Source organism: Gymnodraco acuticeps, unplaced genomic scaffold, assembly GCF_902827175.1.
Source record: "Gymnodraco acuticeps unplaced genomic scaffold, fGymAcu1.1, whole genome shotgun sequence".
Classification (NCBI taxonomy): Eukaryota; Metazoa; Chordata; class Actinopteri; order Perciformes; family Bathydraconidae; genus Gymnodraco; species Gymnodraco acuticeps.
Genome location: NW_022990400.1, coordinates 62,669 through 85,049, shown reverse-complemented (window position 1 = coordinate 85,049; position 22,381 = coordinate 62,669). Strand labels below are relative to the sequence as shown.

The following is a 22,381-nucleotide window of genomic DNA, read 5'->3' as shown; positions in this document are numbered from 1 at the left end:
AGTTAGTGGTGCTCTCTATTTGTTGTTTATAACATATAGTTATTGATGTACAACAGCATGGCATTCACTTCAAAGACAAGCAAACTCACTGAAATAGTACTTGTGAAATGAAAGGAATAAGGCCTAAATAAAAATCCCAGTTCTCTTTTTCTAACAAACCAAAATGGCTAAATACCTGCACTATGGAATATAGTAGTGAGAAGCTATTGCTGTAAATAATTATGACGTTTTTCACTTGTGTACCTTTGCATACAGGCAACATAATGTTACATCTGAATAATGCTTACATTGAGTTTGTTTCTGCTGACAACAGAAGACTGGGCTAACGTGTAATACAAAATAATAAGCAGAAACATACCACGTGTATTGCTGCGAGCTCCTTGGTCAGTTTATCCCGGATGTGATCAGCTGTAATAGCCATGTCTGTATAAATAAAAGGTAAATTGTAACGTTAGTACAGCCGCTGCAGTGTGGCTAAATCAATGTGTATAGATCTCTGAGTGTCGTCAGAGGCATGGACATGTTGACACCGGAAGTGTTAAGGTATCCTTCAGTTTAGCATTTCGACCGTCCAACAAAACACTATTACATCACAATTGTGAACTGAGGTTTTAATTTAGAAGCGTAGCATTACCAAAGGCCGTGTGTTATACAGTGTTTTCGCTAAATTCAGTCACAGGGTAAATATCCATAGGGTGAACGACGTGTGGGTCTCTGTACTGAAGAATATATACTAATAGCCAATCAGATGCAATATGTTGCCATTATGGGCGGGACATATATTTTAAAGTAGCGAATCCATGAGCGTAACACAATTGTAGGTGTCTTTACAGAAAGACAAACTAAACGTTAAGCGAGATTAATATAAACATACATCTATGCTATACATTGATTACACTGTAAATGAAACAGTAGTTGTTGGTTGCACATTATTATATTAGCTTTTTATTTGTCTTGCAGAAGGCTCCCATGAGTCCTTTAAGACATAGTTTATCAGGCAGTTCAGTAGGCAACTAAGACGGGCAATGTTTACGTGCTAAGGTCCACTACTCTCATTTGTTGAAAGGTATGCTACGGGTAACCATCGAAACTATGCATGAACATTTTAAAGCATCTGAATTCAAGCTATTCAGATAATTATGCAGTGAAAATGGAAGTATTATCACAACATAATTGTCTAAAGTGTGTACAATTGGTTATTTTTTGACTTTTTGCTCATGGCTATACTAGCTAAAATGTACACAAGTCAGCTAACGTTATGCTGCTAGCTCACTCCATGGGTGCTCTAAAACAATATCAGCGAACGTGGCTGCTTACACTGTTCCAAGATGGTTGTGGAGGTAGAACACTTCTTTGGTGTGTACATGCTGTACTGCACCAACCCTAAATTCAAAGGGCGTATTTACATTGGCTTCACTGTGAACCCTGAGCGCAGAATAGGACAGCACAACGCCGGACGGCACCGAGGGGGGGCGAAGAAGACCAGTGGGAGGGGACCGTGGTGAGAGTTACACTGCTATACTACATCATGTTCCCTGTAGGATTACACGATTATCGATCTGTGGAATGTAACGTCTTATTCTTATTATTATATATTCATGTGATGTAATTTTTGGGTGCTTGACTATTTCCATGTTCTGCTACTTTATACTTCTACTTTCAGAGGTAAATGTTGTACTTTTACTGCACTACATATATTTAACACATATTTAACATATATATATATATGCACTAGTAATTTACTCAGTACTTTCCGAAATGTGCTCCATATTGACGAAATACAACATTAAAAAACATTTAATTTTGAATAAAAACACAATAATATAATATTCTATAATAACACAAAACATTTATAAGAGGCATTCTGCACATTGAGTACTTTTACTTTTGATACTTGAGTACATTTAGCTGATAATACTTTTACTTAATACATTTTCACCTGAGGATTTATAGTTGTAGTGGAGTATTTGAAGTATGTGGTATTAAACTGTTATTGATGTTCTGCATATGTTCCTTGTGTACAGGGACATGGTCCTGATAATACACGGCTTCCCCTCTGATATTGCTGCCCTTCGGGTAAGTCAAAGTCTGTGTATTGAAGTGACTGAATAAAAAGCCCCTGACACATCATTTAAAGGGACACTAATAGAGAAGCGTCATTGGCTCGTGATGAGGAAGTGAATGTGAGAGCAGAACTTTATTTGCTGATGTTTCATTAAGTTCTAAAGCAGAAATGAATAGCCATCCAACACTCAGCAGACTGACACTGCAGATTTCAGTCTGCTGAGTATCAATGTATCACGTTCTGAAACATCTGATCTCTTCATAGTAGATTTCAGAGTACATCACAATGACTGTGTTGTTGTTTCCTCAAGTGAAACATTCTTCTCCTTCATCGCTGCCAATTTCTTGTCATCAAAAGTCTAATTTTCCCGACCTTCAGACGAGGTGAACACAAACAGGAAGGAAAACAAGGGAATTTCCAAATCCTGGTGTCCTTTTTCTCCCATGTATACTATTCTTTGTTGGATTCAAATTCAATTTATTATTGTTTTTTTGGTCTTGAATTCAGTTCACGGTAATATTACAAATGACCTGTTTGTAGTTTTCTTTCACCCATGAATAGTTCTAACTCATCATTAAATCCCCTCTGGCTGGCAGAGAGCTCACAGCTGCATAGTTTCTTGTGTTGCTTTGATCACAATTGGTCCATCTGTATATGGTGTATTCACACTGTACATTGATATTTAATTTAATATGAACACTCCATGTTAATAATATCCTACTTCTATATTTTGTGAGATGTAATTGGCCCTTCATAGTGTATACTTGACTGTCTTCAGATGTATACCTTCCACCGTTACTATGTATATATTTTACTTTAAAGTTCTGTTTTTATTTTCTATTTTGAGAAGTTTATATGTTATGCTTGTGTCTGTTTATAATGTGCTCCTTTTCATTTTCACATTGCGTGCAATGCCTTGTTTACATGCTGCCGTAACGAAAACATCTTATCTTATCTTTATGTTAACTGTGGCAGTTTGAGTGGGCGTGGCAGCACCCCCACTCCTCCAGGCGGCTCTCCCACGTGCCCCGGCGCTCCAGGAAAGAGTCCAGCCTGCAGTTCCACTGGCGGGTGGTCTCCAGCATGCTACGGGCCCCCCCCTGGAGCAGGCTGCCGCTGACGGCCCGCTGGCTCAGACAGGAGTACAGGATGGACTTTGAGCCCAGCCTGCAGCCCCCCCTCCACGTCCCCATCGCCTTCGGGAGCATCAGAGCCAAGAAGAAGCTGCAGCCTGCAGGGGAGGATGAGGAGGAGGAGCAGGAGACATCCAGCTGTTTCCTCTGTAAAGGGCTGGTCAAGGTAAAGACTATTCAAACAATTAGAACAGCATTTTGTTTAAATGATTTGAAACACTTACATAACTTATATAATGGTTACAACATTAATACGTATACTACATTGATTGTCACATCTTACCACCTGGTCATTATAAAAGTGACTTACCCTTTTTCGCATCTTTCATCAAAAATATGAACTTGGTTTCTGATTTCATGGTTATTATTATTTTCCATTCCATTTCATTTACCAGATTCTTCCATTGTGAGCTAATTAAATTGTTATCTTTTAACAAATATTTGAATAATAATTTGTATTCCCTCTAGTGTTTTCCTAAGTTTTAAAGTAGAACATTTTTAAAACATCCCAAACCTTGATATTGGTTCTGAACCAGAGATAAACAGTGTATCCATCCTCTCAGTATGTCTGGGTGTGGGTTAGCTCAGGATCTGGTTCTGGTCTCTGCACTCACAATTGAAAATGATAATGCAGGGATAGGCAGGGAAGAGTCGGTAGGAGGAGCAGGGCCAGTGCAGGTAATGGGTACCATGTTGGCTCATTAGCGTGCTGATAGGCTAACGTTAGCATGGTAATATGAATACAGACAACCTGTATAAAATACATGGCAAAAACACAAAGATATTAAAATACAAAAACAGCACAAATTACTATATCAAAGCTCACTTAATAACATATACAATCGTTGTTTTGGCGTACAGTTGAAAACGTTTACATTCTCCATGGCTTTACCTGGATCACTGACTAACAGTTAGAATCATGTTCTGGAATTTTGAATTGTGAAAAACAAGTCAGACTTTATTGTAGTACAATCCGTTGTTTGTAAGCAGTGACATGAACCGAGACATCTTTGTGTTTTTGTTCAGGTGTCAGAAAAGCTGAGCTGTTTCCACCCCTCCTGTGGGATGAGCGGTCATGTGATCTGCCTCGCTAAACATTTCCTGAAGTCGGAGCCCACCCACCTCCTGCCGGTGGAGGGCAGATGTCCGGCCTGTCAGAGCTCTGTGCTCTGGGGGAGTCTCATCCGCCACAAACACCGCTGCTTCGGAGACCTGGAGGACTTCACCCCGTCCCTTTCCCAGGTGAATGGTGACTCCTCGTTAAATGCTCACTGTATCAGATACTGGAATGTCTTCTGTTTCAGGGTGTCCGCGGGGTCTTAGAAAGTATTACAAGTTGATAAATCTATTTAGCGAAAATGAAGGCTATTAAAAAGTATTAAACGGCAAGGTATTACATTTTGTAGCTTGTTTTCAATAAGTATATCAATGGTCCAAAGAGGTTGTATTCTACAGTCTGCCTGAATGTAATCATGGCGTAGGTGTGTAGTGTGATTCTGTGTAGTTTATTGATGGCATCCCGTTGGGTTTGACGTCATCTGAACAGGACATCGCACGCTCACTGCTTGGTAGCGCGTCAAGGTCCGTTTACGCCGGTTGTTAAACAACATATGTTAGAGCCACAAAGTTATTATTTCGATTCATAATTTGATAAATGATTTAATGATGGAAAATGATTTATATTGCCATGGTGAATATGTTTTGATGAAATAATTGTTAATTTTATATCAGAAATATGATCTGTTTCCGTGTACCTTCCGGTGTGTATTTAATTGAGGACAGCCGGTGTGCTCGGAGACCTGATGAGACGGGGAGCGGAACAGTTTTTCGACCACAAATTGCAGACAGAGATTGGTGTTGCAAATTGGACTGCAAACAAAGTATAGTTTAGTTTATATAGGAAAGCATATCGCCGAAATATTGTTTAAGATTTGTTATTTTGAGACTATATAAGTCAATACTTTTTTGTTAATAAATTAAAAAAATTTGACTGAAAACTAGGGATGCCCGATAATTATCGGTCCGATATTAGGAATTATGACGTCATCCCGATAAACCCGATACCAGTATTAATAGCCCCGATAATATAGAATATATTCTTTGGGTAAAAAAAAAGAAAAATACTGCGGTGTGGGTGGATTGGGATGAGGGGCGCTTGTTTTTCACTCGGCTCCTCCCGTTTTGCCAGTACTGTGGTATTAGTGGTTTAGGAAGAGGGGAGTTTTTCACAAATCCAGCGCTCCCTAACTCGTGAAGCCAGGACAGTAAACAAACATGTCGTCGGTGGTATGGGCGTTGGAGTTATGTGCAACTCAAGGCATATGCTCGAACGGGAGCTGCCTGGACGCTGCAATCATGTTGCGCACTATCCGTGCTGAGTGTGCTGACTTTTCGTACAATGTCCCACTGTCTGGCTTCCTGCATAAAGTCAAGTGCTCGGCGCAGTTGTGGCGAAATGTCGCTCCTCTGTTTTCATTTAAACAGCTCCTTATATCCGTTAGCGCAGCTAGCTAGCACCAGATGCTAACAACAACAATGCACGTAAGGTCTCTCTCTCGCTCGCTCGGGCCACACATACACACACCCTCCCGGTCCTCCTGATGGCCAGTCGGTGCCTGCCGGTGAGCGTGGAAGTGTGGTCTGCCACAAGCGGGCGGCAGGAGCGGGGCTGTCAGCGTCAGCTTGTAGATGGTATTTTAAACTCGATGCGCTCTGAAACTACGGGGCGGCCGAGGAAAAATAATACACATGCGTTAATCACGTTAAAATAATTAGTGGCGTAACATTTTTTTTATTATCGTTTATCGGTATCGGTCTTGAGAAGCAGGAAGTTATCGGTTTCAAAAAACCAATATCGTGCATCCCTACTGAAAACCTTCGTCTGCTTATTGTTTTGGATTGCGTGTCGTCAACCCCGCTCTATAGTGGCAAGAGGAAACCTTGGATGCCATTACATCAAGTCGAACAACTCCGTAAGGAAGAGACACACACCGTTTGGATCACCGGAAAAGAGGGACACACCGGAGCGGACAGACTGGGCCGGTCGTGAGTAAATACATGGAATAAATCCGTGTACGCATTGAATGGAATGTCGGATGTGTTAAAGTCTAAAAGGAAATCATAACGGCGATGCACACATTGGAGGAGGATTGTAAATACCTGTGGATCGTCTGTGAAAAGAATGTGATTGAATTTGTTTGTGCAACAAAGGAAGCCAGTAGGCGTGCTCGGTGAGACTCATTAAAGGAGCGCAACGTCTTTTACGCACGGCCTAAAAACAAACAAATAAATAATGTCGGACGATCCCAGGACTTCTGCTGACGCAGAAACATTGTTAAAATCACTCAAAGCCTCCCGCAGTGGGAAATTAGGAGCATGCACAAGGAAAATGAACGAAATGAAGGCCTTGCTTGTGGAGGATGGGAATGTGGAACATGTGAATGAAGCTTTGGAGATGTTCAAACTAAATATAAATGACTTGTGCAGTGTTCATGGATCCGTACAGCAGCTTTTATCAGAGGAGGAGAGAGAGGAGGATCATGTGGACTGGTTTGAGCCAAAAATGACACATTTTGAATATTGTATGAAAGATGTGGATGTGTGGAAAAGAGAAAAAATTGCACAATCAAAGATTCATCCCCATGACAGCATTTCTAATGTTTCACACAAGTCAAGGAGCTCAAAAACCTCTTCAGTCTCCTCAGCATGTAGAAGAGCATCTGCTGAAAAGGCTGCCCTGCTAGCCAGAGCAGCTGGGTTAAAGGACAAACATGCACTGCTATTACAACAAGCAACACTAAAAGCTGAACTGGAACAAATGGAACTGGACACAGAAATCGCAGCATCTGCTGCTAAAATAAAGGTTCTGCAAAGCATTGACGTGGAGGAAAAAATGGATGATCAAATTCAAGATGGAATCAATCAATCAATGTTTATTTATATAGCCCAATATCACAAATGTTACATTTGTCTCAGTGGACTTTACAGTTTGTACAAAATATCAGTATGACAATACAACACCCTCTGTCCTTAGACCCTCACATCGTACAAGGAAAAACTTCCGGAGAAAACCCACAGTTTAAAGGGAAAAATGGGAGAAACCTCAGGGAGAGCAACAGAGGAGGGATCCCTCTCCCAGGACGGACAGACGTGCAATAGATGCCGTGTGTAAATTGAAAAGATAATACATTTGCAACATAGGTAGTCCAAATGTTTGGAAATGCATGTGTGTATAATAGGAAGATGAATCCACGAGGATATCCATCCAGGACCTATGATCCAGGACCACAGCCACGACTCAAGATCCAGGACAGAGGAGCGCAGGATCATCCATGACTCCGGATCCCGGCGTATACAGACACCAAAAAGAAAGACATTTGGGGAAGCTGGGTTAATCGGAACATGAGAGTACACAGGTATAGACAGAGAGAAGGAAGAAGTAAGATGTCCCCCCGACAAACTAAGCCTATATCAGCAAAACTAGGGGCTGAATCTAACCAGCCCTAACTATAAGCTTTATCAAAAAGGAAGGTCTTAAGCGCACTCTTAAAAACGGATAGGCTGTCTGCCGCCCGAACACAAACTGGAAGCTGATTCCACAAATGTGGAGCTTGATAAGAAAAGGCTCTGGCTCCCATTGTACTTTTAGAGACTCTAGGAACAACCAACAACCCTGCATTCTTGGAACGCAATGCCCTAGTAGGACAGTAGGGTATAATGAGTTCTTTAAGGTAAGATGGCGCCTGCCCATTAAGGGCTTTGTAGGCGAGAAGAAGAATTTTAAATTCTATCCTGTGTTCTATAGGAACCAGTGTAAGGCAGCCAGAACAGGAGTAATGTGGTCCCTTTTCCTAACTCTGGTTAGTACACGAGCCGCAGCATTTTGAATCAGCTGAAGCGACTTGACTGACTTCTTGGTACACCCTGATAATAAAGAGTTACAATAATCCAGCCTTGAAGTAACAAATGCATGGACTAGTTTCTCTGCATCGTTTTGAGGCAAGATATGCCTGATTTTTGCAATGTTACGTAGATGGAAGTAGGCGGTCCTTGAAATTGATTTTATGTGGGCGTTAAAGGATAAATCCTGATCAAATATAACACCAAGATTCCTTACAGTCTCACTGGAGGCCAAATTAATGCCATCCATGGTTAATATATCCTTAGATAATTTGTTTCGTAGATTCTTCGGGCCAAGTACAATAACTTCAGTTTTGGTCGTGTTTAACATCAAAAAGTTTAAGGTCATCCATGGAATGAATGCTTATCTGGAGGAAAGCAAAGAAAGAAGCACAGACACTTTGGATCCTGAAATCTCAGCCATGGAGTTCATGCCATTGGGTGCAGTGCCTAAAACACCACTTCAGAGGACTGTCATTAATCTTCGCCGCCCTCAGCGACCCACAATACAGTTTAGACCTTTCAAAATGCCCACAATGCATAGCTCCACCCAACACAATGAAACCCATGATAACTTGGACACTGTTATACAGAGACAGAGAGATATTGCTGACCTCATCATTATGCAGCAGAAACTTACCTTGTTACCAACAATGGAGATAAAAGTGTTTGATGGTGATCCACTTGAATATCAGTCCTTTATGCGAGCTTTCAAACACCTTATCGAGGATAAAACAGCTAGCAGTCATGACAGGCTCTACTTTCTCAACCAGTACACTTCCGGCCAGCCCAAAGATCTCGTTCGCAGCTGCCTGCATATGGATACCCAAAGAGGTTACACAGAAGCCAAACAGCTGTTAAAGGAGCACTTTGGGGACGAGATCAAAGTAACCAGCGCTTATTTGGAAAAGGCAATGAACTGGACATCAATTAGACCGGATGATGGCAAAGCGCTTCAGGCATATGCAATGTATTTAAGAGGATGCTGCAATGCTATGCAAGATTTACAGTACATGGATGAACTAGATATTCCTTCCAATCTAAGATCAATAGTATCTAAACTCCCTTACAAACTGCGAGAAAAATGGCGGACAGTGGCTTATGATATATTACAGAGAACAAAGAAGAGAGCTAGATTTCGTGACCTTGTGGAGCTTATGGAAAAACAAGCTAAAATAATCCTGGACCCATTATTTGGGGATATACAGGATCGCCACATCTCTAGCCCAAGGATGGCCACTAGGAGCCAACCCATAATCGCAGCAGCATGTGATCAGGAGAGCAGCGCTGCACCGTCAAACACAGAGCAGCGTGGCACCTTCAAACAGCCACAAGGGGGCAGTCCTGCCTCTTTTTGCGACTTTTGTAAAGGCAAGCACGTGCTGACTGATTTCCATCAGTTCAAAAATCATCCACACAAGGAAAAGGTTGACTTTTTGAAGATAAGCGGTTATTGTTTTGGATGTTTGATGAGGGGTCATATGAGCAGGAACTGTAGGAAAAGGCTGACATGTCAAAAGTGTCAAAAGAGTCACCCAACAATACTTCACATTGACAGTCCACTTCTACAAAAGCCTCCCCCTACTGAAACAAAAGGAGCTTGGGTCAACAGTGCACTTGTCTCGGCTGGTGAAGCCACTGGGGCCGTTAGGGATTGTGCCCTAGCCATAGTGCCTGTTCGAGTCAAGGTTCACAAAGGAGATAAGTTTATCTCAACCTATGCTTTTCTTGATCCCGGCAGTTCAGCGTCATTCTGCACAGAGAATCAAATGAGACAGCTGAATCCCAAAGCACGAAAAACGACAGTCGTTCTACGAACAATGGGTCAGGAACGACTTGTAAAGAGTTACGAACTCAAAGGATTGGAGATAGGACATTTAGATGGCAGTACTTACCTTGACCTACCTCAGGTGTACACACAGAGTAAGATTCCTGTCTCAAAAGAAAATGTACCTACCCAAAAGGATCTGGAAAGATGGCCTTATCTAAGTGACATACAGCTGAAAGAAATTGATGCTGACATAGAGCTTCTAATAGGAGTTGATGTTCCTAAGGCAATGGAACAGTCAGGATAGTGTTTGGATGGGTGGTAAATGGACCACTCAACGCTTGTACTGCTGTGGAATCCGGACCTGTGGTCACAATGGTCAACAGAATATCAGTAGCCAACCTGAATGATCTCCTCATCACACAATACAATCAGGACTTCTCGGAAAAATATTATGAAGAGAAGAAGGAAATGTCAGGTGAAGGCAAAAGGTTCATGGAGATAGCATCAAGCTCAGTAGAACTCAAGGATGGACACTATCACCTACCCTTGCCTTTTCGAAAAAAGGACATAGTTATGCCTGACAACTACGAAATGGTAAAACAACGTACTCTAAATCTCCTAAAGAGGTTTAAGAGGGATGCAGAATATGCCATGGAATACAAAACATTCATGGAGGATGTGTTAAAAAAGGGTTATGCAGAGAGAGTGCCACCAGAACAGCTTAACAGGAATGATGGACAGATATGGTACATACCTCACCACGGTGTTTACCATCACCAAAAGCGCAAACTTAGAGTTGTGTTTGACGGCACTGCATCATGCAAAGGCACATCTCTTAACAAGGAACTTCTCCAAGGTCCAGACCTGGCGAACACTCTCATTGGAGTTCTGCTTGGATTCCGCCAAGAACAAATTGCTTTCATGGGGGACATTGAGGCAATGTTCTATCAAGTGCAAGTCCAGAGAGAGCACAAAGACTTCCTTAGGTTTCTGTGGTGGCCAGATGGAGACACTGAAAATTCATTGGAGGCATATAGAATGAAGGTCCACCTCTTTGGCGCTGTGTCCTCACCTAGCATTGCTAACTATGCTCTCAGACAAGTGGCAGAAGACAACAGCTTCAAGTACGACGAAGAGGTAACTGAAACAATCAATTCCAACTTTTACGTTGATGATTGCCTCAAATCCGTGGCCACAGTTGAACAAGCTATTAAGCTTATCAGAGACCTCAGAGACGCATGCGCCAAAGGAGGTTTCTCATTGACCAAATGGGTCTGTAACAACCGTGAAGTGCTTGCAAGTATACCTGAGCATCACAGAGCAAAGCTATTCAAGGATCTGGACTTTGACAGAGAAAACCTGCCAATTGAAAGAGCACTTGGAATCAAATGGGATACAGAGAAAGACTCCTTCATATTCAAAGTTAATATCAAAAACAGAGCTCTTACCAGGAGAGGGATCCTCTCTACAATCAGTTCCATCTACGACCCATTAGGATTCCTCTCCCCATTTATCCTTAAAGCCAGGCAGATCCTCCAAGAGCTATGCAGGATAAAGTGGATGGGATGAAACCATCCCAGAAGAATACTCAAAACAATGGCAGAAATGGATCACTGAGTTGGAACAGCTTAGCAGATTTCAAGTGCACAGGTGTATGAAACCTGAGAACTTTGGACAAATCAGGACTGCAGAGCTTCATCACTTCTGTGACGCAAGCGAAAAAGGTTACGGCACCACCAGCTATCTTCGCTTTACAAACAGTATGGGAAGGGTCCATGTTTCATTTATTTTGGGAAAATCCAGAGTGACTCCACTCAAACAGATCACTATTCCCAGATTGGAGCTTACTGCAGCAACACTTGCAGTAAAGGTGAACAGGATGTTGAAAAGGGAGCTTAAAGTGGACCTCAACGACTCAACCTTCTGGACAGATAGCACCTCTGTCCTCGGATACATCAGCAACCAGACTAAACGATATCACACATTTGTGGCAAACAGAGTTTCAGTGATCAAGGACCTGTCTCAGGAGAAGCAGTGTGAGCTCCATAGACAACCCTGCCGACGACGCGTCCCGTGGGCTGTATGTAGAAGACTTTCTAAAGACATCAAGGTGGATAACAGGACCTAAGTATCTGGAAAAGGAAAAGGAATATTGGCCAAAAACATCTAAGAACCTGGGCCTTATTCCATCAGAGGACCCAGAGGTTAGAAAGGACGTAGCAGTTAACAGTTCGAGTGTCCACGAAACCAACCCAACCAGCAAACTGTTTGAGTATTACTCATCATGGAGCAGACTGCAGAGAGGGGTTGCTTGGATACTTAAATTAAGGGGAATTCTTCTTCTGCTAAATCAAAGAAGGAAATCTGCAAAAGCTAACCTTGCCCCAGATTGGACTCTTTTGAAATCCTTAAAGGACAAAATGAACAAGCTAAAGTTGACATTTGGATCACAACATCTGTCTGTGGAGGACATTAGAGAAGCTGAAAGGTCAATAATTCACTCCGAGCAAAGACGTCACTTCTCTCAGGAACATGCACTTTTGGAGAAGGGAAGGCAAGTAAGAGCAAGCAGCTCTATCAGGAAGCTGGACCCAATCTTAGTTGAAGGCATGCTAAGAGTGGGAGGACGAATAAGCAAATCAGCAATGCCAATGGATCTGAAGAACCCCATTATCCTGCCCAGAGACTCTACTGTATCCAAACTGATCCTGGGCCACATCCATCAGCAGATTGGACACTCGGGGAGAAGCCACATGCTCTCAAGACTAAATCAAAGATTCTGGTTGCCTCGTGCTAACTCGGCAGCCAGAAAGATAATCAGAGCCTGTGTTTTCTGCCGAAGAATGCTAGCCACAGTTGGAGAGCAGAAAATGGCTGACCTCCCAGAGGATCGGGTGTCTCCAGATCTACCACCCTTTACTCATGTTGGTATCGACTTCTTTGGACCCCTGGAGGTTAAACGAGGCAGAGCAAATGTAAAACGTTGGGGAGTGATCTTCACCTGCCTTGTGAGTCGTGCCATACATCTGGAAGTTTCGAGCTCATTGGACACTGACTCCTGCATCAATGCTTTGCGCAGATTCATATGTCGCAGAGGGCAGGTGACAAGCATCAGGACCGACAACGGCACAAACTTTGTGGGAGCACAGAAAGAGCTAAGAGCTGCTCTTAAAGACCTGAATCAACACAAGATTCAAAATGCATTACTCGGGGACGGAGTAAATGGACTTTTAATCCGCCACATGGAGCCCACCATGGTGGAGTTTGGGAGAGGCTCATCAGACCTGTAAACAAGATTCTGTGTTCCGTTCTAAAAGAACAGAGATTGGATGATGAGACTCTACAGACAGCTTTGTGCGAAGTTGAGAGCATCATGAATGACAGACCATTGACTACAGTTTCAAGTGACCCAAACGATCTCGAACCCCTCACGCCAAATCACCTCCTTCTGCTAAAGACAAAACCGATTATGCCACCTGGGCTCTTTCACAAGGAGGACTTGTACTCACGGAGGAGATGGAGACAGGCACAATACCTCGCAGATCTCTTCTGGCGGAGATGGATAAGAGAATATCTCCCAATCATGCAACAGCGAGTCAAATGGCACAACCCCAAACGGAACCTTCGCCCCAATGATCTCGTCGTCATCGTGGATAACACTGCACCAAGAAATTCCTGGCAACTGGGCCGGGTGATAAAGACACTGTCAGGGTCCAAAGGGCTTGTCCGAAGTGTCTTGGTGAAAACCAAGGGTAGCACCTTACAGCGACCAATTGACAAGCTCTGTCTGCTCCTGGAAGCAGTTGATTGAACACAAGGTGTCATGTGCTAGTAACCTCTGACACCCAGTATCACACACACACATGCCCCCCCCTTTTCCTCTTGAACTCATGCAAACACACCTAACACAAACATTGGACTGTGAACTATGACAATGATTGTATATTGGTGACAGTTACATTTTGAGTAACTGCTTGTTTTTTGGCTCTATTATAATGTATTAATTGTTTTGCTACTGCGTCAACAATTAGGGGCCGGTATGTTAGAGCCACAAAGTTATTATTTCGATTCATAATTTGATAAATGATTTAATGATGGAAAATGATTTATATTGCCATGGTGAATATGTTTTGATGAAATTATTGTTAATTTTATACCAGAAATATGATCTGTTTCCGTGTACCTTCCGGTGTGTATTTAATTGAGGACAGCCGGTGTGCTCGGAGACCTGATGAGACGGGGAGCGGAACAGTTTTTCGACCGCAAATTGCAGACAGAGATTGGTGTTGCAAATTGGACTGCAAACAAAGTATAGTTTAGTTTATATAGGAAAGTATATCGCAGAAATATTGTTTAAGATTTGTTATTTTGAGACTATATAAGTCAATACTTTTTTGTTAATAAATTACATTTTTTTGACTGAAAACCTTCGGCTGCTTATTGTTTTGGATTGCGTGTCGTCAGCCCCGCTCTATAGTGGCAAGAGGAAACCCTTGATGCCATTACAACATTGTTATGGGGAAATGCAAGTCTGCGTCCAAATGGTTGGAAGATAAGGAGGAAGGACAATCAATACTGTATAGTAAATGTGAGGTAAAGTGTGTCGCCAAGGTAACCGGTTAAAACTCCAAGTGGAGATGAGGTCTTAAAATGTATGGAAAGGGTCTTAAAAGGTCTTACATTTGACTTCAGGATTCCTGCATATACCCTGTGTTTGTACCTTTAGCTATAATACTTTAAACAAATTGTATATTAAAGTGGCTGTTTTTAGATTTTAAACCAAAGGAAATTATCTTCAGTCACCTTCTTTACTATAAACCATAGCTAAAGAACCATTTTAAGAATTGATGTATTCCAAGTGAATGTAGATTTTGCTTTACTAATTTGTCCTGATCTCCCGCAGAGCCACTGGGCCGATGAACTGCAAATATAAGGGAGTGGAGCCCGACGTCTGAACACTCCCTTCTTAATGGACTGTGATCATAGAGAATCATGTATCAATGTGCACAGATTCAAATCTCTCCAGGATCCTGCCATGTCCAATTGTATATATCTTTTTTATTTTAATCACAAGGTACCATGTATTTTTTATGTATTCAGTATTTGTGGGAAAAAAATCAAAGTTTTAATGCATTGTGTGACAAAGGATTTGACCTAAAACATTAGTAAGTAATAAAGCGGGACAAGTTGAAACTAAAGACACTGGTCTGTTGATTGAAAGTGATTGTGGTTATGCAGTTATAGTAAATACACAGGCCCTGTTATGTTGTTGGGGTGCTCCCTCTCCTGTAGTGTGTGCTATAGCTTTCTGTGCATGTCAATGGTCTGCAGAGGCTGAACTCCCTGAGTTCCCTTCAGAGGGAGTTCCTCTCACACACACTAAAGCATGGAGACATGTTACATGAAGCTGATATTGAGCAGAATAGGGCCCCTTTAATAAAGTTGTAATGTTAGTTAGATGTTAAAGGGTGCTGATCATTTCTAAAGATTTCTATTTAAATACATGTTTTTGTTGATCAGTGTCACATGTGTAGGCAATGTGTATCTCTAAATGCATTGCTGTGGGCTCTATAACCATTTCCAATTCTCAAATGAGCTGATCTTTGGGATTTCGCATTTTGTGTCCAAATAAGGAAGGTACCTTGAATCGGGAAGAGGACCTGTTAATGGTAATACGTACATTTTGACACTACGCGCTATACACAATGTCTCTTTCACAAAGAAAGAACAGCAGCCAAACCTCTTTACATGTTTTTGTATTTATTATTCATTCATGTTAGTTGCAGTAAGAAAAGACAAACATTATCTAGGTAGCTATAATCATACAATCTGAATAAAAATACTTTCAGGAAAAGCGTTGATGTGCATTGATTAGTGATTGTACTTATATAGTAAGCACCCATTATTTGTCTTGTATTATTCACCTTGGCTGTATCATGTTAGAGCATGACTGTACCTTAAAGAAGAAACACAATCCTTCTCTTATAGAAAAGTGGAGTTAATAAGCAGCAGAGGTGGGACCAAGTCATTGTTTTGCAAGTCCGAGTCAAGTCTTTGCGCTCAAGTCCAAGTCGAGTCTCAAGTCAGGATGGGCAAGTTCAAGTCAAGTCCAAGTCCTAAACTTTGACAAAACAAGTCATTATGTGCTTTTCACCAAATGTAATGACATCGATCAACAGAATAATACTTAATAATCAAATTGCTCTTTATTAGTCACATTAATAATTTAATAATCAATTTTCTCTCTGCTGGTAAAGTAACGTGTGTTTTTCTAATTTAAGAGGGATTAGTAAGGTAAGGCTACCGTGACGGTTTGATTCAGAAGGAGTTTAATGTATAAGATCCCTGATGTTGAGGTAACCAGAATGTGTATTCCCACTGTGTACAACATGTTATAAGGGACCCACAATCTATCTTTATGCAAGGGATAATGTGCAGCGAGGCGGTCTCTATGGGGAAGAGAACACCTGCATCTAGATCCCTCTGCAGGTGGTACTTTAAGTATATATTGATGCCAATACTTTTGTACTTTTACTTGTAACATTTTGAATGCAGGACTTTTTTATTGTAACCGAGTATTCCTACACTCTGGTACTTTTGTACTCAAGATCTGAACTTCTCCCACCTCTGAGTGGTTACCAAAATAAAGGTAACCAAAAAAGGTTATTTTCATTTTACAAATCCTGCACTCAGCTTTGCTTTCTCCAATATCATTGAAAAGCAGCCAGATGCTGCTTCTTTTTTCGGTTTTCGCTCATTTCTTGACTTTTTCCGACACGCTTGCATTTAAATCCGTCTCCCCGTCGCTCTGTGCAGATGGCCTGTACCACTACACCTGCTGTGCCGCCCACCCTTCTTTCACATAATGGTATGATCCCAGTGTGTCCTCGCATATGATTGGCCGCATGGTGGCCCAGCTAAATAAAGACCCGCCCCTGCCTGCAAGGATTCTCAGCAAGAGTAGGAGCGGCTGAAGATTCTTTTCTCCCCGACGGGAGTCTTCTCTTCTAGCGGCAGCTCGCGATCGGCGTGTTGGAGACCTCTGAATTAAATGATCAAGTCACCTCAAGTCAGAAGGTTCAACTCCAAGTCAAGTCCCGAGTCATTGGTCTTCAAGTCCAAGTCGAGTCGCAAGTGTTTTGTGATTTTGTCAAGTCGAGTCTCAAGTCATCAAATTGGTGACTCGAGTCCAAGTCATGTGACTCGAGTCCACATCTCTGATAAGCAGTAATACACATCAATTGAATACACTCAGGGGTTTGTTGCTACAGTCTTACTTGGTATGAGCAGTAACGTATAGTGGCTAATGTTAGCACACTTTAGAAGACCTGTTTACGACTTCATGACGTTTATCTACTTATGCTACATTTGAGCATTTCCCATTAGTATGTAATTCCCTCCTATTGCTAGAGATCAGCCAGAGTTACTTCCACTTCTTCAATATCTTTCTGTATATATTTTAGGCATTTATCCCTTAAAAATAACATTTCTACCTTTAATATTTTTTTAATGCATGCTTCTTGGGTAATATTAAGCTGTCTTTGGCTCTTTTCTTGCTGTAACAAATGCACATTTCCCCTCTATGGGATGAATAAAGGTATTCTGATTGTTGTTACTACTGTAGCATTTTAAAGATCAAAATAGACTGAGATTAATTGTATTATTAGAGATGAAATGAAAAATGTGCAGAAGCGTGATAATGTAATTTGATACTTTAAAAAGTACATTTTTCAAGATGTATTCATTATTTTTATTCCAAGCTGTGAACACATTTTCTTTTACATTTGATCGGGTTATGAGCATGGTCTGGTGCTTTCACTGAGTTGATCTCTTAGCCTGCAACCTAACCTGCTCCGGAGCAGGTTAGCCGTTCAGCATCAGTTACCATGGAGATCTAGCCCGCTAAAAAGAGAACCAGCGTCGTAGGACCGGAAACCCAGAGTTTTACCTGAAGTTAGCCAGCTAAGCCAAAATCCAGCTTCGTAGTACAGGCCTCTGGTCTCCTTTAAGCTCTGGTTTGGTCTCACCAAGTCTTTAAACATAACAACTGTCTCATAAGCTGCTCAAACAAACCCCTTTCACATTTCACATAGTTATTTGATACATTGGTTATACAAAAATGTTGATTAGTGCACTTTTACATTTTCTGTAGCATTTGTGTGTAGCTGAACATCTGTTTGCCCCTCACAGCTGGGCGGGGGGTGCCTGCACCGTGATCACCGGCTGAGGGGGGCAAACAAGAACAAATGTTAACACCTGCTGCGTTCAAAGCTACTATAGTAATGTACTGGTCTTTGAAATGGATGCTTGTATAACACATAGTTATATTATATCTGTTGATCTATGGGTTGTGCACCTCCCTCCACATCTACACCCACAGGACCCCCTTGTTGTTTGGGGGCACTAGTTACTGTTAGGGGCTGCGGACAGCATAGGGTGAAGTTTAATAGTAAAATAACCTATTTCTAGGAAAAAGTAACAGTCTTTGGTATACAAATTAAATTTTTTGGTGACTGGCCTCCTTACTTTAATAATGTCAGAAAAGTATTACTTATCTATTGGTTTTTCAATTTCCTTCTCCATTTCGGCCTATAACTGGTGTGTGTTTAAGTGTATATATTTCAACGGTAATGAAGAAAGCTTTGTTTGAATGTGTGCAATGCCTGTGAATGTCTAGTCTTAATTTAGTGACATTCTGATCATTTTTGTGGACACAATCCTTTTTAAAGAAGATTACATGTTTTACTTTTTATTTGTAAGGGAAATTATACAAACATGGACCAATAAAACTAATTTTGCAGTAAAATATATTTTTAGAACCGTGTATTTCAGAGACTAGACATCTTGAAGGAATGAAAACACCATTGTGCTTTGTTCTACCTCTCTAAAAGGTATCTCAAAAACTAACACATTTATTCCTCTCCTATGAGGGTCCGAACATGACCCTCATAGGAGGCCCTCCATCTTCATTTCTCTGGTCGTTTGGTATGTATTCAGGCAGTATTCAAACACAGAGGACCTCCATGATGAAACCAGTGGTTCAGAGAGTTGTTGACTCACCATTTTGGGGGCTGGCGAGCAGCAGTTGGTCACCTTGCAGCAGTAGGCGGCCATAGTGATGGAGATGGTCACCAGGGCAACGTTAATGAGAACACACACGGAAGAGAAGTGTGAAATCGTTCCCTGTAATGGGATCAGCAAATGTGCAGAAATGATGCTTTAACAGAATAAAGAATACTAAATAAAAAAAATTGTACATTTCTAGGATTAGACTTCCACAGAAATTTGAAATGCGTATTATTATTATTATTTCAGCAACATATCAAAACTATTCATCATTTTCATAATAATAGTATAATCAGAACCTAATGTAACAAAATCACTTAAAACGTAACAAGCTAAATATTTCAGAAACAGAAATATCATTGAAAAAATCGCTAACAATTAAAGAATAAACTCAGTAACTTTGAATGTGAAAATATTTGTTGTTCTAAAAACAAGCATTCCACTTACAGGAGTCTCATTATCCAACTCAAATGAAGTATTAAGTTAAAAGTCTGGATCTTATAAGAGCTCACCTCTATGTTATGGCAGTACTCTCTGGAGGTGGAGTTCTGGTCATAGTAGTATTGCATGCAGAAGTAGGGTATATCATTCATTTTAACCAGAGCGAAGATCATGTTGGTGATGGAGGCGGGGACAGCCACGATCTGCATCCCCAAACACGCCCTCAGCTGAAGAGCACGAGATACAAGACACAACATTTGTTTTAAATGACACCTGTTTGCTTTGTTTTAGAAGATATTTACAGACGTGATAAAATAACAGAGAATTACTTGATATTTCAATTAGGAAATGAAAACAGCAAAGCAAATCCTGTTCAATCCACTGTCCAATGTACTAGGTGTACTAACGTTTTCAATTGCCACAACTGGGATTACCCACTTCACTCTTATCCGTAGTCTCTTAAAGTGGACATTTCCACACACAAAAAAAATCATCTTTCAATGCATGTTTAGGTAAGAACATATCCTTAAACTGTAAAATAACTCCCCATGCAGGCCAGTAGAATACAGACCTATCTTAAAGAGACAGGCGCTAAAACGGAGCGTTCCAGACGTGAGAAAAAGAATGTTCAACTAGAAACCCAAAATATACTGTAAGTATGAACCAGAAAATGTTCATTATACATCCCCTTTAAGTCACAGCCACTCTGGTGTTTAGCTTCCCTGCACTGATCCTTTAATAAATGGTTCCTTCTTCCACTGCGTGCGACCAGTTGAAGGAGCAAAATGGCTGACAAATCCAACTGCTCCTATAGAGGAAGTGACTGATCAGTTCTGTTTTTGTGGATTGTATAAAAGTGCAAACTAGTCCTAAATTCCTATGACAAGACATTTTGACATGTTCCATTGTATATTAAAGCAAGTACGCCTGGATATTTGTGTTTGGTACTAGTTATTATGTGGCTCATATATAATTGGTGATCCTGTGAGATTTGAGAGATATTAGTGTCCAGCCGGTAACTCACCGTTGGGAGATGCAGGTTCTGTGCTGCTATGGTCAAACTCCCAGCTATTAACACCTGTGAACAGAACAGGAATCATGTGAGCACGCTAACCTTCAATCACTCTGCAGCAGTGTTATAATTGGCACCTTAGGCCCCCCTACACATAGAACATGTAAAACAACATGGTGGAATTCAATGGGCTTTACAAAAGACAACTAACGCAACAAAAATATTTTATAAAATCACTTCAAATACATTTACAGTCATGAACAAGCCACGACAAAGATAAATCAAATAATAAATAAATAATAACTGCTCCATCTTGTGTTCTGCTAATGAGGAATGAATATTAAAAGTTCTGGATATGCTTACCAGTAGAGATAAGATGATGACCGGTATGCCAGTGGGAGTAACACTCAGGCCTTTGGACATGAACAGCACCGAGCTGATGATCTGAAACAGACTGAGGCCGATCTGAGTGATCTGGAGAACAGAGAGAACATCTTAAGATGACAAGCTCAGGCTCTGTAGAGCAGAGGTGGGAAGTAACTAAGTACAATTACTTAGGAACTGTACTTAAGTACAATTTTGAGGTACTTTACTTGAGTATTTCCATTTCATGCTACTTAATACCTCGAATACATTTAAGAGGTAAATACTGTCATTTTACTCCACTACATTTATTTAACAGCTTTAGGTACTTTTAACAATGCATCTCTAAACATTAAACTAGTCGACTAACTTTTTAAGTCAAATTATTAAAATATTTTAAAGTCATTTTAAAGTCAATCAGAACTGTGTTAGTCTACAACAGTAAAATGCTACTTGATGCAAAAATATTATTTAGAAAGGTCACATATATAAATATAATGATATACACACATAAAGACATTTTCTGCATAATGAATACTTTTACTTTTTAAACCGTAAGTACACTTTGCTTATAATAATGTATTGGTACTTCTGTCTGACACACACACACACACACACACACACACACACACACACACACACACACACACACACACACACACACACACACACACACACACACACCACACACCACACACACACACACACACACACACACACACACACACACACACACACACACACACACACACACACACACACACACACACACACACACACACACACACACACACACACACACAGTACCCCCAGAGCTTTGGGCTCAGCCTCCAGGTACTTCTGTTTCCAGTTGACGTTCCTCTCGAAGCTGACTGACACCAGGGGGGTCTGAGAGGGGGGGAGACCCTCCTCCACAACTGATGCTTCCTCTGAAAAAGACACAGGTATCTTACTCTCCTTATAAAGTAACAAAGTGCAGGAAAAGTAGATCGGGAAGCAGAAGAAGTGCGTCTGTTGCGGGTGCGTGTGTAGCGGAAGTGAGCCGCAGTATTAAAAGCAGAAAGCATCTGGATTGCATCACAAACACAATAACGGTATTTCCTCCGTGTTAGCTAAACGCCAGTAAACAATGTGACAACAGAAAGCGTGCTTTTACCGGCCATGGTCCTGGTATCCACCTTCACTTCCACTTTTAAACGTGTTTTCGAAGTTCCAGGCTGCAGATCGGACGTTTTGCAACAACTCGGACTGATGCTTTTTGGGAGTTCGAGTCCCTCCCTCCTGGCTCTGCATCAAGACTCCCCTCAGACACATATCAGCTGATTATATCCGGGATCAGAGCCGGCCCTAGACACTTTAGTGCCCTAGGCGAGATTATGATTTGGTGCCCCCCAAGCAATACTCAATAGAATATATAAAAAATAAATGAAAAATCTCTACAAAAGACCAATACACTACAAACACTGAAACGTATTGACATGTTGGTTATGTACATAAAGAAGGTTTCAAATGTATTCATTAGTATATGAACATGCTTTAATTGGGGAGTGGACGTCACATCCTCTAGGGGGGTCCGGGGGTCTGCCCCCCCCGGAAAGATTTGTTTTAACATTTTAAAGTAAAATGCTTCA

General features: G+C 41.2%; 4 protein-coding genes across 6 annotated transcripts in view; 2 read left to right on the top strand and 2 right to left on the bottom strand.

Annotated features, from left to right (window-relative positions):
* The window catches only part of zgc:112271 (uncharacterized protein LOC553698 homolog), a 923-nt gene extending 502 nt beyond the window's left edge, over positions 1 to 421 (bottom strand). The window contains exons 1-2 of the mRNA XM_034224855.1: positions 359 to 421; positions 236 to 243 (exon numbers count right to left, since the gene is read on the bottom strand). Of these exons, the coding sequence (XP_034080746.1) occupies positions 236 to 243; positions 359 to 421 (71 nt within the window). The remainder of the gene's footprint in view (positions 1 to 235; positions 244 to 358) is intronic.
* A 634-nt stretch (positions 422 to 1,055) lies between these two features.
* slx1b (SLX1 homolog B, structure-specific endonuclease subunit) lies at positions 1,056 to 15,066 on the top strand. Of its 3 annotated transcripts, none has more exons than XM_034224848.1 (5): positions 1,056 to 1,501; positions 2,025 to 2,076; positions 3,041 to 3,364; positions 4,225 to 4,440; positions 14,772 to 15,066. In XM_034224848.1, the coding sequence occupies exons 1-5, from the start codon at positions 1,329 to 1,331 to the stop codon at positions 14,799 to 14,801; spliced, it is 795 nt and encodes a 264-aa protein (XP_034080739.1). In that variant the 5' UTR covers positions 1,056 to 1,328; the 3' UTR covers positions 14,802 to 15,066. The 3 variants fall into 3 exon arrangements, with proteins under 3 accessions (XP_034080739.1, XP_034080738.1, XP_034080737.1); XM_034224847.1 differs by lacking the exon at positions 14,772 to 15,066 and adding an exon at positions 14,333 to 14,751; XM_034224846.1 differs by lacking the exon at positions 14,772 to 15,066 and adding an exon at positions 6,124 to 7,233.
* Positions 10,169 to 14,294, top strand: LOC117551795. Its single transcript, XM_034224845.1, has 2 exons — positions 10,169 to 11,119; positions 11,195 to 14,294. Exons 1-2 carry the CDS (start codon positions 10,241 to 10,243, stop codon positions 11,435 to 11,437), a joined length of 1,122 nt encoding a protein of 373 aa, XP_034080736.1. The 5' UTR covers positions 10,169 to 10,240; the 3' UTR covers positions 11,438 to 14,294.
* A 1,770-nt stretch (positions 15,067 to 16,836) lies between the features above and the next one.
* Positions 16,837 to 22,041, bottom strand: LOC117551777. The gene is made up of 7 exons (XM_034224809.1): positions 21,907 to 22,041; positions 21,558 to 21,679; positions 20,751 to 20,861; positions 20,400 to 20,453; positions 19,447 to 19,602; positions 18,929 to 19,051; positions 16,837 to 18,091 (listed from the first exon to the last, which is right to left on the bottom strand). Exons 1-7 carry the CDS (start codon positions 21,911 to 21,913, stop codon positions 18,053 to 18,055), a joined length of 612 nt encoding a protein of 203 aa, XP_034080700.1. The 5' UTR covers positions 21,914 to 22,041; the 3' UTR covers positions 16,837 to 18,052.
* Between the last annotated feature and the right edge of the window lie 340 nt (positions 22,042 to 22,381).

Coding starts and splice junctions, on each gene's coding strand:
- slx1b (XM_034224846.1), top strand. CDS start 1,329: ATGGTTGTGGAGGTAGAACACTTCTTTGGTGTGTACATGCTGTACTGC. Junction 1,502..2,024: donor ACCAGTGGGAGGGGACCGTG/GTGAGAGTTACA, acceptor CCTTGTGTACAG/GGACATGGTCCTGATAATAC. Junction 4,441..6,123: donor TCACCCCGTCCCTTTCCCAG/GTGAATGGTGAC, acceptor CCCGCTCTATAG/TGGCAAGAGGAAACCTTGGA.
- LOC117551795 (XM_034224845.1), top strand. CDS start 10,241: ATGGTCAACAGAATATCAGTAGCCAACCTGAATGATCTCCTCATCACA. Junction 11,120..11,194: donor GAGACGCATGCGCCAAAGGA/GGTTTCTCATTG, acceptor CACAGAGCAAAG/CTATTCAAGGATCTGGACTT.
- LOC117551777 (XM_034224809.1), bottom strand. Junction 20,454..20,750: donor TCATCATCTTATCTCTACTG/GTAAGCATATCC, acceptor TTCTGTTCACAG/GTGTTAATAGCTGGGAGTTT. Junction 18,092..18,928: donor GCTCGCCAGCCCCCAAAATG/GTGAGTCAACAA, acceptor TGCCCCCCTCAG/CCGGTGATCACGGTGCAGGC.